This window comes from Elephantulus edwardii, unplaced genomic scaffold, assembly GCF_000299155.1.
Source record: "Elephantulus edwardii isolate Elephantulus edwardi_28Jun2011 unplaced genomic scaffold, EleEdw1.0 scaffold00061, whole genome shotgun sequence".
In the NCBI taxonomy this organism is placed as follows: domain Eukaryota; kingdom Metazoa; phylum Chordata; class Mammalia; order Macroscelidea; family Macroscelididae; genus Elephantulus; species Elephantulus edwardii.
Genome location: NW_006399811.1, coordinates 12,247,687 through 12,264,022, shown reverse-complemented (window position 1 = coordinate 12,264,022; position 16,336 = coordinate 12,247,687). Strand labels below are relative to the sequence as shown.

Genomic DNA, 16,336 nt, shown 5'->3' with positions numbered 1-16,336 from the left:
CATCTATCCAACCAAAAACAAAAAAAAATTTAAAAAAAAAATCAGAAAGAACAAAGGAAAAAACAAAATAAAGCAAACCTTGCCCCCCCACACCAAGATTTACAGCTTTTGTGGCTTCATTTCTCTTTTCCCGCGTATGTTTTGTCTCTACCTTTCCCCCACTCTATGTAACTTATGAAACAGTATTAATGATTACTACAGATGAACTAAGGGAGCTCTGGCGGCTCAATGGTAAGGAGCTACACTGCCAACCCTAAGGCACATGGTTCTAATCTGTCAACAGCTCTGAGGAAGAAAGACAGGCAATCTCTGAAAACTTGTTGAAGAGACATCTATGAGTTGGTTCCAACTTGATAACACCTACCAACAACAGCAAACAACACAGATGGACTATGTACTCTGTACAGTGCAAGTAACAAGGGATGTGGGTGAACCTCAGGTACACTGTCTCCATTTGTATACTTCAGGATGACTGTCATAGAGCAAAGCCTAATGACCCAGTAGATTATGAAAATAGTAAAAGCAAAGGCATTTGCCTCAAAGACTGATGCAGTGACAAAATGGTATCATGGCTGACAAGTTAACCACCCTGGAGCTCAAAGGCTCAACACCAAGTTTTCAGTGCTTACCTGCCCCCAAACAGCTGCATTCCCAGGAGAGCAAAGACAACGATGAAAAGGAAGAGGAGGAAGAGCAAACTGATGATCGACTTCATGGAACTCATCAGGGAAACCACCAAATTCCGCAGGGACGCCCAATACCTACAAAAGCCAAACACTGTGACAGCCGCCAACAGAGTACCAGTGATCCCACGCCCAGGTCGGCTTCTGCCTGTTAGTCTTTAACATAAACTGCATGGATATACTTGCAGGAAGTAAACCTCTGAGAAATACGGCACAGGATTTGGTGCCTTATATTCTTTTTCTGGTTTGACTGTAAGAGGAAAGGAGGAACTGAAGAAGAATGGAGTCAGGTATGGGAGGGGAGAGGATTGTGGCAAGTGGTTAAAGGGAAATGGAAAGAGAAATACATTGAGCTAGAGAAGAGTGTCTGCTCTCACCGGTGGGGGGAAGGTGTCCAATTCTGATCACTTACTTGGTTATTTTAAATATTCTTAGAAGCCGGAGAGCTCTCAACACACTGATTCCAAAAGATGTACCTGGTCTGAAGATGGCCCAGACCACTTCGAAGATACTGCCCACAGTGACCTAAAGAAGGGAAGCCCAACTATGATGAGAGGACAGAGCAAAGGAAGAGATGGGCATGCTGGCATTCGGCACAGAAGCAAAAGCCCTCACTGGTATGTGACATAAAACTCCCTTCCCACCCACCTCTACCACCATCGGGACTACTATTTGTGAAGGACGGCAAAGAAAAAGGAGACTGTCTGCTATCTCCCCACGTTCTCCAACCCCTTTTCTAACATTGCTCCTCCATATCACAGCTTGATTTTTGACTCTGGTCTCAGTCTTGGTGGAAACTACCAAGACCATTTTACTCTTCTGCACAAATGAGACAGCCATGGCTGTTCTCACAACATACTACTTAGAACAAACACTTAAATAAAGGAGTGCTTCTTAAACGTGGGATTCTATCTAAATGAAATGAGCCGTGCTGCGACACACGCTCTCTGAGAGTGTCTATGTTTTCTCATTGAATTTAGTGCTAACAAAAATGCTTTGGTCACATTCTTATTAAAGATCTTTCACTCACTGAGGTCCCGCCCATCCCAATGTGACAATACACACTGATGCAGGGTGTAGGAGCGACAGGAAAAAAAGCAGTTTCAAAATAACAATTCTGTTTATTCTTTGTTTGAGTTATTACATACATTTTTGAACATGTGCTATGGTCCAGACATTGTGCTGGGAGAAATAAAAAATTAATCCTCGCAGCAGTCCTGAAATGCACTGCTATTATTTTCTTTCTTGGACACAGAGGCTAAGATTAAAATGGTCTCCCCTTGGCTATTACACCTAAACACTGCCCAGTTCCAGAACCCTATGTTTTGACGTAAAATGTACATTGGCAAGTGCTTGAAATCTTTAGCATTTAAGTGAAGATTTGACAGAAAGAGAAATGGGTTTGACAGAGAGATGGTTTGTGAGCCCAAAGTCCTGTGATCAAGTTCTGCTAGTAATAGCCCTAGGAGCTCACAATATAGAGATTGTGTTTAAATGGGAAGGTTAACTCCTGATAGCGTAACTTGGTGTCTATAACTCATCAAAGAAGCAGAGGAGAAAAATCTGTGGGAAAGCATCTTAAAAACTCTCAGCAAGGTAAAAATGGATGTAGTATTTAGAGTGGACAGCTGCTTGAAATAGTCTAAGTGGGGATTTCCTAAGGTGTATGTGGGTGCTTGCATGGAGATATCTATATCATTTTCCAAATTTTATAAAGAACTAGAAAAATAACCAAGCAAAACCTAAACTACTTTTTTTTTTACACAATTATCTTCAGGAATCAAGCCATTTTCCGTCTTTCCCAGGCTTACCACTTTACCCCTACAGTTAATACATGTTTCAAAACCCTAGATATAGGAAATGCTACTTTATAAAAATGATCGAGCTATACACTCAAATGTGCACTCTGTAATATGTGTGCTACATTCTTGTAAAATGGCTTTGTTTGGTATTGAGTTTGGGTATTCTTTTGTTTTTCTAGGTTTTTTGTTTGTGTGTTTGTTTTTTTTTAAAAAAGCTAAAACAAAGAAGCAAACCTCTCTGCCAATAAGATTCCTTCCCTTCAGTCAAGCTTATTGATCTCCCTTTTATAAACTATGATTCCAGTCCTCACACTGAGTAAAACTCTGGCCTATCAACACGAAGCAGAAAGACAGGCAGGCAGGCTTTTACACACTTACCCCAAAATCAAAGCAGTTGAATGAAGAGTGAAAATAAAGGCGAGGTCCCATGCCATACATCTTCAGGGACATCTCCAGGAGGAAGAGGCCCAGAAACAAGAACTCTGCATAGTCTGCAAGCATTAATAGAGATACATTTCTTCCACAGATGGTGTGGTTCCTTCATGCCCCAGCTTAACACACACACCCACAGAAGACAATGGGAGCTGGACCCACATTCACATGAGCACTTTCAGTGAACACATCCGATCAATGATGTGTGAGGAACTGCTGACCAAGAAGAGTTGTAGGAACACCGACAGGCTAGTTTGTCCTCTTTCAACAGCGTTTGTGATGAGTATTTAAAGAACAGAAGGCCTTCTGAGGAGAAAGAACTTTACTGTGGCTTGATGACAGAGATGGAGTCTATTAGGATTGATAGCTTTGCACTTTTCTGTCTCTCATTCTCAGAACTTTCTACTCAAGACTTGGTGTCCATAACTTCTTACATCTGTTTCTCCTTAAGGAACTACTAATGAGCTTTATTGTGGTGTCTACAATTGGACTGGACAGTCTTGCATTTTCAAGGTCTGTAAATTTTCTGCCACTGATAAGAGCACAGTGTGGCCACTTTTATGTTGCTTGCTTCAGTGGGAAATGTCTGCGTTTTCCTTCTCTCACAGGTTTCTGCCTTACACAAGTTCTAGCTCTCACAGGTTTTACTGCACATGAAGACTCATCTGGTAAATGAAAGGTCAGTCATGTAAACCTACCAGCCCCTCTGTTCCCTTGGATGCTTCAGCCTAGGAAACATAGCGGGGCAGTTGTACTTTGTTGGATACAGTTACTATGAGTCAGAATCGACTCGAAGACACACAATATAACAATCCTGCTGGCACAGGAGCAAAAGTCTGCTCATCTGATTGAATGACAAATGAGAGCAAAACTGGGGATGATCGAGTAACAACCTAGTCAAGTGACAATGCAGACAGAGAGCCACTGTGGCCTCCGTCACGATCTCTCTTATAAAGCAGCAGAACCCTTGCATGGCCGAACCGCTACCAGGATGGCAGAGCCTTGTCCTCGTACATGCAAACCCCAATCAAGCTGGCCAGGTGAGGGCCGGCCTTTACGGTCACTTACAGAGGAGGTGGGTGAGCCACTGGGGCTGATTGTGATGGACAATGGCCACGCAGGCAGTGTTGAGAGCCACCAGGCTCAGCACAATCCAGTAGAACACCTGGGATTTCACCATGTGGCGGATGGAGATACGCAGGAGCCTTTCTTTGTGCCGGAAATAGGAGGCCCCATCTACCTTGGCACTTTTGATACTAGCTCGAGCGAGCGGTGTGCCTGAGAGAAGAAGAAACAAAAAGCAAGTGTGAGGTTGCAAAATGTCCTAGACCAACTCCCATGTCTAGGGGGCATGACTGGCTGGGAACATAGGCACACATTGCGATGTCCATGAATCACCAAGAAATGGGTGATATAAAATGTTTCCTTTCCAGAAGCAGAGATGTCCAATTTTTTTCCTCTGGGCACTCTTGGTCCTAGGAAACTTACAGAGCACCAGGCAAACATCCAGTGTCTTGAATCCTAATAGGAGTGTTTATCCTTGTAACAGATTGGGCTTCTCTCTGGACTTTGCTTTTCAATATGTTGCAGGCACCGGAATCATTCTGCCACAGTTGAGGGATTTCTACTATTGGCAGCATAAAAAGCTCCGTAAACCTATTCTGTCCTTAAAGACCGAAGTGAGACCTTCCCCTTTTTTTCTGGGGAGGACAGAAGCTCGTTTAGCTTCATAAGCTCTCAAATCTGGGTCACTGGTTTAGAAGCAATAGGCCCTCAGATCCTGTTGTACATACAATGTCCCAAAGTCCTCATCAGCACATCCAGGAGAAGATAGGATCATCGGCAGATGCACCTATCTGCTACAACCCAAGAACCTGGATTGGATTCTCAGCCCCATATCTCACATCACACGTAAACAACATTCCCCGACCCGATTTATCTGTAAATCACTGATACCTAGATTGGGGATCTCCATGCTGTTCCCCACTTATATCCCTACTTTATAGTTTCTTTGAATTCTCTTCCCCCTCAAAGCCCAGAGAGGTACTTCTCCAAAGGCAAAAATCTTTTTCTGGAGGGTGAGAGGCGAAACAGAGGATCTAACTGGTTCCACGCACCCACAGAAGAGATGTCAACACAGTGTTCATCGCTGGAGTCTCGGGTCATGACCTCTGTCCGGCTCCTCTTGATGGTCGCTCTTCGAAGCACTACACCAGGGGAGGGGGAAAGCCAGTAAGAGGCCACAAGTACAATCAGGTCACCGCAGTCAAGACTTTGAGGGCTGTAGGCAAGAGGCCTTGTGCAAGCTCTGGTTACACAGGTCACAGGCCTCTAATAGCTGAGTCAGTTGGAGAAACTGAGAAAGTCTACCAAATGTGGATACTGGGCTCACAAATACTGTTGAATCTCTGCTAGTGCTGACCTAACTCAGTAAGTAATAATGGACTCCAGATCTATTTACTCTGATTCTTTCTAAATGAGGTCACTTCCTGGTAATAAAAGTGGTCCCGAGATAATCACCACCAAAAAGAGATCCTTTTATACAACACTGGATGTGCCACACGGCTTTGCCATTGCACAGTATCAGTCACACACCCTGGAACAAAGAAACTCTTGGATCCCATTTTCATCACTTTAAAGTGCGTTTAAATCTGTGACTCAATTCCCTTCATTTTAAAGCATGAGGGATTTCATGACAGAGAGCCTTTCATTTCAAATCCCAGAGTGCCCCTCTTTTATTATTTTCTCCTCTTTTGATCAGGAGAGATTGCCAGTGCATTCGAGGGGGCAAATGCAAATGGGCTGAGGCGGTGGAACATTTCCTTACCTTCTAAGGCTGAAGTTCCAGCATTTTTGTTTTCTTCAGCAAGCATGACTTCCTCTGGAAAGAAATGGTTCAGTCAATTATCTGTTAATGCCAAATTATTTTGCACAAGGAAAACCCCTTGGGGAGAGTTCTGGCGCCAGGGCAACAGGGAGGGAGCAGAGGGTTCAGAGCCCGTCTCAGGGACCAGCATCAGAAAGACACCGTGGGCCACAGGGGGACTTCCACACTGCACACAGCAACAGAGAGGGAAGGGGCCCTGCAGTGAGAGGCTCCAGATGACTGGGGAACTCAGCTCCTTGAAGAATATATGTGTTCAGAGGGACATGCTAGAGGGCAGAGGAAGAGAGGATCATTTTAATTCAAATTTTCCATTCCTGACTCTTTTTTTGGCTCAGTCTGCTGTCTTTCCTAAGTCTGTAAACCTTTTCCCAGCAGCAAAGGTTCTTCCAGTGATGCTGGGGCCTGTAGTCCCTTGGGCATAACATCTTTCCCCACATTCTTAAAGTGAGACTTTGTTTTGGGGTCTATCCTATCTATTTCTTTAAGGAGCAAAAGGTAGAGGAAGATGCCTGAAGACCCTCAAAGAGAGGAGCAGAGTCAGGGGCTGACTCCCTCCTGTCGCCACCACTTCTATCTGACCACCGTTGAACAGAGCTTGAGTGGGGAGGCAGGGTCAGCTCCCTCTTGAAATCTGTCCTTCAGGTTCATCCCCCTTAATTTGTTCCGGTGGGAGTTTATACTCCCCAGTGCCTGTCATCATGGTAGGAAGCATCACAAAACTAAACCCAAATAAAAAACCCCAAACAAGCCACCATTGTGTTAATGCCAACTAATAGTCTCTCCATGATATTAGAGCAGAACTGTGTTTCACAGCATTGTCAGAGTTGTGATCTTTTGAAAGCAGACTGTCAGGACTTTACTCCACGGCACTGCTGATGGACTCCAAATACTGACCCTTTTTTAGGTTAATAGGAAAGGAACCATCTATACCATCCAGGAAATCCACAGGGATATAATTTTCTACTGCATCTGATTCGGATTAACCTAATTAGTATCCCTTCAAAGGTATCAATAAACTAGTACTTAGTGCTTCTACCTCAAGTCTGGTGAGGCCCTGTGTTCCCAACTGGGATATGGATAGATGTTCCTTCCACCATCTCTGTCAACAGACCAGGGACTAGGAAGCCTACCCAATCACTTGGTGAGATCCCAGGTACTAGAAAAAAGCTGGCAGCAGAGCTAATTAAATAGTTATTAATTCAAGCGCTTGTAACAAGTAAAAGGACAAGAAAGAGAGGGTAAAGTCATTATCATAATTTTACCTGCACATAAAACTGAGATATATAATGTATTTCTCAGGGAGGGGCACATATTGCAGCTCAGATTCCACTGGGCAGGATGGCCATTACACCAAATCATAAATATTTCACTTTCTTTTTTAAGTACAGCCTCCAGTGAAACTCTTAACAGGCTAAGTGTTATTGGTATGGCATTTCTTCATGCAGACATTGAGGGTTTTAAAGTCATTTTACAGCACATGTTGTTTGGAGGGCATCATTTTAAAATTAGGTCCTTGCTGCAATACCTCATAGCAACATTAATTACCTCAGTCACAGAGTCCCTTTTGCCAGCACAGTATTGGGCAGGGGGCAGGTCTGGGGACCCGAGGCTCATGCAGGCCTTGCGTTGCTTCTGACAATCTCTGGGAAATGCTCAAAGGCTCTGGATGTGCAGAAAGCACCCCTCCTGCAATGCCTTTTGCCAAGTTCGCTTTCGAACTTGAGTGTCTTTCCAGGGAAATATAACCCATATGTCTCTGATTCACACACACTCCATTTGTATAAAGGGAAGGGCCAGGAAGCACAATTTGACGTCTCTGTGCGTCTTTTTTTCTTAGAAGGAGGAGAGAGCTGGCTTTGTCAACGGGAAGGAAGTGAAGCCTCGGGGGTTGTGCATGTATTTGAAAGGCAGAGTCACAAGAGTGGCATGCTGTGCCACCTGACCCATGTGGGGGTCACAGGAGTGGGAGTGCTGCTTTCAGTTCTCTTGCCAGCTCGCTCGGTGGTCTGTCAGATGGTGCCTCGGCTGAGGAAGCCAAGGGCAGTCAGATCATCAAGCTGCCTGCCTAGTCTGGAGGCAAATCTGCGTGCTTTCCTCAAGGTGAGGGGAAGCTACCATTCTGGGAAGAGAGACAGAAAAGTCACAGTAACTATACACAAAAGCTGTGGAGCAGAAGTGCAAAATGAAGTGGTTGGTGTATGCTCCTTGTGCTTCCGGAGGAAGGCAAGAAACACAGAATATCTGAGAGGTGGAATTTCAAAAAAAAGAAAGCCTAGCCCACCACCAGTGGGATCAATTCCAACTCATGGTGACCCTCCAGTGGGTTTCTGAGACAGGCCATCTTTATGGGAGGAGCCCGGAACCACCTTCTCCCTCAGAGCAGCTGGTGGACCTGAAGTGCCGACTTTTTAGTTAGCAGTCCAACATAACATGCACGACGCGACCAGGGACTCTACAAGGGGGTTGAATGTCAATCACTCACTGCTGTGGAGTTGAAACTGCCTCATTTACTGAGCCTCCATCGGGTTTTCAGAGGCTAGAAATCATATGGGAAGAGAGTGTGACATCTTTCTCCAAAAGGCTAGTAGATTCAAACCACCAGTGAGGTGTGGCCTGTCAGCTAGCAAAATATTACATATTACATCTACCAGAGCTCCCTATGGAGTTGAATGCTATTGTTAGGCTTGGGTGTTGTTTTTTTAACATTAGTTTATTTACAAAAATTGCATACAAATTTGAAAAATTCTTTCAATATCCCTCACACCCCCCCATCAAGTTTTACAACCCAATGATTAAACCGCCCTCCCCCTGCACATCCACATCCCTCTGCTTCCAGCCTCTCCCACCCCTCCTGGATCCTTCTACTCAATTCTACAGTAATGGTTTTGTGTCCTCAAATTGACATCCTTCTCAGAACCTCAGAATATGACCTTATTTAGAAATAGGATCATTATGGATGTAATCAGTTAAGATGAGATCATACTGGAGTAGATTTGATTACCACTGAGCTCACTGTCTATCAGAATAAGACTAGACCTCACTGAGTTTACGGCGCTGTTGTGGTTAGCTTCCATGAGGTTGAAGACAATACATACTGACCTTACAGGCAACAGATGTGACCCCTGCCCTAACCTGTCCCATCCTCACAATCTCTGATATGCTGGAGCCCACTGCTACAGTCACTGTTTCAATCCATCTTGTTGAGAGTCTTCGTCTCTTTCTCTGACCATCTTTTCCAGCATGTTCTTCTTTTCAAAGGATTTTACATTAGCTGACATTCTTCTAAAGTATATCTGCAGGTCTTTCTTCCACAGTGTTTCTGGGTGCATCTGAGATGCCAACCTTCCAGTTAGCAGCTGGCTGTGTGAGGAATTTTTGTACAAACCAGGGCCACCTACTGAAGTGGAATCAAAAGCCAAAACCACAGTTGCCACTGAGTAGCTTCAGCTAACTTTTCAACTGCAAGCCAACCACCCACTTCACTGGTTAAAACATTTAGGAACTCCTAACTTGAGCAGATATGGATTAATCCAGTATGACTGGTGTCATTGTTAGAAAAGAGACTTTGAGACAGAAGCAGTGATTGGAGTGATCTACCAGAAGGATTGTCAGCAACACTAGACACAAACAGAAAGGCATGGAAAGGGGTCCTCTCATGGAGCCTGCACAGAGAGCCTGGCCCTGTCAATACCTTGATATTATACTTCTAGTCACCTGATTTGCGGCAGAGAAATATCCGTTGCTTGAGTCACCCAGTCTGTGGCCATTTGCCACTGCAGTACTATGAAATGGCTAATGAGAAGGTGGTTTCTACTTGGCTTTGAAATGATGCTTTCAAGTACACACGTGGCCTCATACTTTTTTGTTAAGTGTCACTGAGCTTGAAATGACTCATGCCTGACCTTCCAGTGGGTTTTCAGAGTCAGTAAATCGCATGAAAGAAGACTGTCCATCTCTCAAAGGTGACCCCTCTCTGGCGGGTTGGATCCACTATCTGCTCTGCAGGAGAAGGTTGGGCAATCTCCTCCCATGATATTTATAACCTCAGAGAAACCACTGGTAAGGCAGCAATGAGTAGGTTCCAACTCAGCAGCGATGAGTTTTTGAGGCCATTCCAAAGCTTCCATAGAAGAATAAAGCTCAGGCAATCACACTCCTACTAGTGATGAGCTTTTACAAGAAATACAGAAAATACATGGGCTGCCATGTGTATTTTTCCAATAAAAACTATTACTCTTTTCTGAGGAATAAAATAACAATACAGAATACCCTTGCAACTGAACCTTTAAAGTAATAAAGAAACAAAGTACATTCGTTTTATTGATGGTTGTGGGGTGAAGGATGCTCTGAATAAAGAACAGAGTGGCTGTCACACAAGGACCTGGAAGTTTCGGGTTAATGAAATCATGGGACTTATCCTCACAGCTGGGCAAAGGACCGTCCCTGATGCTGAGCCATAGAGTCAGACAGTTTGGGACTTAGAACATAACTGGCTCTAACCATTGTTTTTTGTGGGTTACCACGATAGCCTCACAACTTGGTCTCCCAAATTTGGGACCTGGCCACTTCTACACTCTGTCCTCAAGGCGGCCGCCCTCTGATCCTTTCAAAACTTAAGTGAGTACTTGTCACTGCTCTGCTCGAAATCCTCCAATGGTTCTTGTCTCATTCAAAGCAAAAGTAGAAGTCCTGGTCTAGCAGAAGTCCTTACAATGGTCCACCTGATCTGCTGCCCAAGCCCCTGTTATATTTCTGATCTTGGTCCTATCTCTAACTACTCTCTCTTTCTTAATCCACCTTCTTGAACCCTATGGCAAAAATGTTTGTAAAACATAAAGAAATGCCTCTCAATTTATTTTTTACTCAAAATTCAGGGCTTTATATGTTTGGCCTAAGGAAATAGGATATTCTAGCACTACAGGTAGTTTGGGATAAAAGAACTACTTTATCATTGTGCCTTATAGACACTGTGTTTTCCACACTTTGAATGTCTGTGGCAACCATGCATCAGGCAAGACTACTGGTACTGTTTTTTTCAATCGCATTTACTCTCACTTCATGTCAATGCCATGTCTTGCTAGTTTTTATATTTTAAACTCTTCTATAATGTGACTGAACACTTACTATGCTAGAGTGTAAACACAATTTTATAATAAATGGGAAATAACAAAAAAAAAGTGTGACTCACAAACCGTAAGTATTTTATAGCAGTGGTTATGGAATCAAGCCCACAGCATGTCTGGGGTACACACAGACAGCATTTCTTTTTTTTAATTATTAAAACACTTTAATGATTTTTCATATGTTTTGACAAAGCAAAGTAAATAGATGTTATGAGTATAGATGTGCTAGACTAGGGGACTGAATCTGTTGCCTTCTTCTACCTGTGACCGCCCTGATAACATATATTAACTTTTATATTCATAAATTATAAACATATTTTTAATCCAGCTCTCTTTAAAATATCTTTGGTAGTGACTATCTTGTTATTTGTAACATAGACTACTGCATTAAAAGAGGGTTTAATATTTACATGTATGTAAGATCATTTTATTATTATGTTATATAAAAACACATATTAACTATAAAAATATCGTTCATAATCTATTACTTTAATATTTTGAAAAATATAAACACTTTTGATATCAATCATGAAAATTAAACATTTAAATGTTTAGATTTTAAAAAGAATGTATTTCTTCTTAAATAACCTGGTGCCTAAGGTTTAATTTTGTGGTGTCACACAGGTTTTGCTATTCATTAAAAGATTCACATTTTTTAGGTGGACATTTTTTAAAAGTAAAATATGAATATTTATTTCTACAAAAATATTGCCTTATACATAAACACTTAGATTTCTGTACATGATGATTTTTTATAATTAAGATTAGCTGTTGTTGTTGTTATGTGCCGTCGAGTCTCAGACGACTCATAGCAACCCTATGAAGGAGAGTCCTCAACACTTGGGTGCCTTTCATCCTCTCTCCAGGTTCATAGGGTTTCTGGAGGCAAGCTATTATGGAAGTGGATGCCACTCCTCCTTCCAAACAGACAGTATTTCTTAAAGTACAATTGTTAGTACAAGTTTCAGCTCAGGGTTTTCTATCTTGGCTTTTGTCAAAACATCAGTGATAAATGATCTACTACCTATTTTTAAAAATGTGAACTTGAATGTACTATTGTTTGTAAAAATGTCACCAGTCTCACCTCAGGTCTGGGACTGGGTTTTGCTGGCTTTTTCTCAATTCACCTTGCTAAGAGGCCAACCTCAACAGGTGTTTGGAAGAACACTAACAGTAAGGACATGGGCCTGCAGGGCCCCAAAGGGCTGACAAAGCATCTAGAACTTCCGGGTCCGTATGAGTCTAGGAGACGTTGGAATAGTGGTGTTAGGAGAGAGGTAGGTCCCATGGTGTTTATGTAGTCCACCCATCAAAGTCCTCTAGCCCCCCAGTGCTTACCTGCTTTGTCTATCCAGGCACGATAGCCATTCAATTCCCGCTCAATCTGCTGCTGGCGCCGGAGCTTCATGAAAGCTCTTCGGTTCTCCACCCTCTCTCTCTCTTTGGCAAATTCCCTATGGACACAAAGATAAAAAAACCTGGATTTCAAAAGTGACAGGAGTAAGAGATATGGGAAAGTAAGGGAGAAGAAAGTGTGTGTGTGTGTGTGTGTGTGTGTGTGTGTGTGTGTGTGTGAAAGAGACAGAGGGAGAGATGGAGAGATGGGGGGAGAGAGAGCACGTGTGTATGTATATGAGGGAGAATGAGAGGAAGGGAGAGAGAGAGTGAGTGTCTGTGTGTGTGTATGTATGTATGTGTATGAGGGAGAATGGGAGGGAGGGAGGGAGTGAGAGGGAGAGAGAGTGTGTATGTGTGTGGGTGTGGGTGTGAGAAAGAGACAGAGGAAGAGATGGAGAGACGGGGGGTGGGGAGAGATAGAGCATGTGTGTATGTATGTGTATGAGAGAGAATGAGAGGGACGGAGGGAGGGAGAGGGAGAGAGAGTGTGAGTGTGTTTGAGGGAGAATGGGAGGGAGTGAGGGAGAGAGAGGGAGAGTGTGAGTGTGTGTGTGTGTGTGTGTGTGGTGTGTGAGTGTACTTTGGAAAGGCACTATTTTTGTACTCGCCATTTTTCTTTTCCTTTGCCTGAAGTTGCAACTATGATTTGCTTATAGGCAGCATAGAGGACTGCTTAAGAAGTACTGAGTTCTGGTTAAAGTTGATGGAAAAATTTGGGAAAGTGATTAATGCCACTGAACTGTACATGTTAAAAAGGTTGAAATGGCCAAATGTTTTGTTATATATATTTCACCACTATGCTTTTATTTTCCACCCCCAGCCAATCTAATAGAATACAAAAAGACACAAAAAAGAGGCAATATTCTGGGCAAGATCTTGGAAAAGGAGTGAAATTTAGGTAGACCATGGACAAAAGAAAACAATAATTCTGTGGCATATAGGGTGAGCATTATTATAAATATTTCAATTTTCCACTCCAGAAAACAGAATCTGAGAAGGTTAAGTAACCCTGTAGAGGGCAAGGGTACAAAGCTAACAAGAGGAACCATGACTCTCTGATCTTCCAAATTACTTTGTCTTTCCACTCTATTACCCTGCCTCTTTCTCAGCATACTCCTCCATCAACTGAATAATGTACAGACATTTCTCAAGGCCGTTAAAGTCTCCCACAATCTGAATCCAACCTTTCTTCTTAAGCCTTACCTTTCTTTGTCCCTATCCACTCTGTGCTGGGAGCCCACAGCAGCTGCTGCTTCAACCACAGCTCATTTCCCATTGTTCCTGAAAATGCAGTGTGGGCTTTTGAAACTCTTCACACACAGTTTCTCTGCCTGGAATCTCTTCCTATTTGCCTGAGTGTATCAAAATTCTTCTCTAAGGGTGAGCTGAAATGTCTCCTCTTCTATTTAGCTTTGTCCTACTTTCCTAGTATTCTGGCTTCATTCCAGTTATCCTTTGTCTCTTTAGAACTCTTTGTAAAGTCAGATTTACACTGTGTTATGTTGGATGTGTGACTCTCCTCCTCCTCTAGGTAAACACTTTGTGGTAACTATACTGTGTCATATTCAATATGTAGGGAGAGTAAGAAGCTACACTGCAACCCCAAAGGCACATGGTTCAAATCGCCAGCTCTTCTGTGGGAGAAGGATGGGCAATCTCCTCCCAGCTGATTACGGTGCCTAAACACCCACTGGAGGGGCAGCGATGAGTCAGTTCCAACTGGAAGGCACACAAGAACAACATTCACAATATATATGTTCCCAGTCTACAACAGAGCAACAATATTGCTTATCTGGGGACACACACACACACACACACACTGCAAGAGGGGAAGATCCTGGATAAGATGGACTGACTCAAGTGACTGGAGTTATGGGGGTAGGTGTGTTGGAGAGAATGAAATTGGCTCAAGATAGAGAGGGTTCAGAGCTGTTGTACATAGGGTTGCTATGAGTCACAAGAAACTTGATGGCACATAACAACAAGAAATAATTACATCTATATATCTATCTCTGTCTTTATATATATTGGTGTGATGCCACCAGCTGCTCCATGGGGAAAGGATGGGCAACCTTCTCCTGTGTGATTAATTGCCACTGAAAACCAGCTGGAGGGTCAGCTAATGGGTTGGTCTCGACTCTACGGTACACAGCAATAACACAACTATATATACATATCTCACTCCAGAAAGAATAGAAAAATTTAAGAGAATAGCAAGCAACAAATGCTGGCGAGGTTGTGGAGAAACTGGGACCCTTATTCATTGTTGGTGGGAGTGTAAAATGGTGCAACCACTGTGGAAGGCTGTATGGCACTTTCTCAAAAAGTTGCAAATAGAGATACCATTTGACCCAGCAATTCCACTACTGGGAGTATACCCCAAAGAGACTATAACTGACATCAAAGCAGATATATGCACACCCATGTTTATTGCGGATTTGTTCACAATAGCAAGGAGTTGAAACAACCTAAGTGCCCATCAACAAATGAATGGATAGAGAAGCTGTGGCATATTCACACAATGGAATACTATGCTACACTGAAAAACAAGGAACTCATGAAATATACAACATGGGTGAACCTGGAGGACATTATGCTGAGTGAAATATCTAAGTCACAAAAGGACAAATACTGCATTGTGCCACTGTTGTAAAACAGGACTGACATCAGGGTTGGGGGAGACTGTGAAAGATGGGATAAATAATGCATACTGCATTGAAACAGATGAATGAGAGAACTGAAGGGATAGATGATAAGGTATAGTCATGAAAGGAGTCCAAAACAAAGGCTGCATAGTGGAGTGGACTTGGTGGGAGGGACTGTATAACAATGAAATAATTTTTCTTTTACTTTTCAAAGAAAAGAGCAAACTGGGGGGAGATTGGGCAGGGAGAAAAGTGTAATAGTGAATGAATGGAAATCCAAAGTCTCTATAAACTTTCATTAAAATGAATTTTTAAAATGGCAATATTGAAAAACAGGGGGAAAAAGGAATCAACTATCTGAATAGAACAAAGGAACAATGCCTGGTTTAAAATCAGGAAATGTGTGTATAAAGCAGGGTTATATCATTTTAATAACTATTGAATTTGTATGCTAAACAAATAAGAGGAAAAACTGGACTATATCTGGTATCAAAATTGGAGGAAGACTCATCAACAACCTGGATTTCGCAGATGACACATCCTTGCTTGCAGAAAGTAAAGAAGACTTGAAGCACTCACGGAAGAAAATGAAATATCATATAGCCTTCAGTACGGATTACATCTCAACATTAAGAAAAGAAAAATCCTCACTACTGGATCAACAAGCAACATCATGACAGATGGAGAAGAGTCTGAAGTTGTCAACAATTCCATTTTACTTGGATCCACAATCAACATCTATGGCATTGAGAGTCAAAAGATCAAAAACCATGCTGTTGTTGTTGTTGTTATGTGCCGTCGAGTCGTTTCCGACTCATAGCGACCCTATGCACAACAGCCCTAAACCCTGCTCTATCCTGCGCCAACCGCACCGCCTCTGACACACCCATCCCGATTACCCCAGTCACCGAATCAATTCATCTCATAGAGGGTCTTCCCCTCCTGCGTTGTCCCTCAACCCTCCCAAGCATGATGTCCCTCTCCAAGGACCCGTCCCTCCTGGCAACATGTCCAAAGTATGTCAGATGAAGCCCCAGAATCCTTGCCTCCAAGGAGTAGCTTGGTTTAATCCTCTCCAAGATAAATCTGTTTTCCTGGCAGTCCAGGGTACATTCAGTACCCTTCTCCAGCACCACAGCTCAAAAGCATCCACTCTCCTTCTGTCTTCCCTAGTCATTGTCCAACTCTCTGATGCATAACAAGCGATTGCAAATACCATGGCCTGTATCAGGCGCACCTTAGTCACTGGGAAAATCTGCTGCAAGAATGTCTCCAGAGTAGCAAAGAGCAACAATGTCTGTTTAAAAACTAAAGTGTGCCTGATCAAATCCACGGTACTTCCAATTACCTCCTATGCATCTGGAAG

At 42.9% G+C, this 16,336-nt stretch overlaps 1 protein-coding gene across 4 annotated transcripts in view; it reads right to left on the bottom strand.

The window, feature by feature from the left end:
* CACNA1E (calcium channel, voltage-dependent, R type, alpha 1E subunit) overlaps nt 1–16,336 on the bottom strand; it is a 564,119-nt gene that overhangs the window by 138,798 nt on the left and 408,985 nt on the right. For all 4 annotated transcript variants that reach the window (XM_006887740.1, XM_006887741.1, XM_006887738.1 and 1 more), the window contains exons 8-14: nt 12,266–12,381; nt 5,745–5,798; nt 5,035–5,124; nt 3,986–4,195; nt 2,864–2,976; nt 1,096–1,208; nt 630–761 (exon numbers count right to left, since the gene is read on the bottom strand). In XM_006887740.1, coding sequence (XP_006887802.1) covers nt 630–761; nt 1,096–1,208; nt 2,864–2,976; nt 3,986–4,195; nt 5,035–5,124; nt 5,745–5,798; nt 12,266–12,381 — 828 coding nt within the window. The remainder of the gene's footprint in view (nt 1–629; nt 762–1,095; nt 1,209–2,863; nt 2,977–3,985; nt 4,196–5,034; nt 5,125–5,744; nt 5,799–12,265; nt 12,382–16,336) is intronic.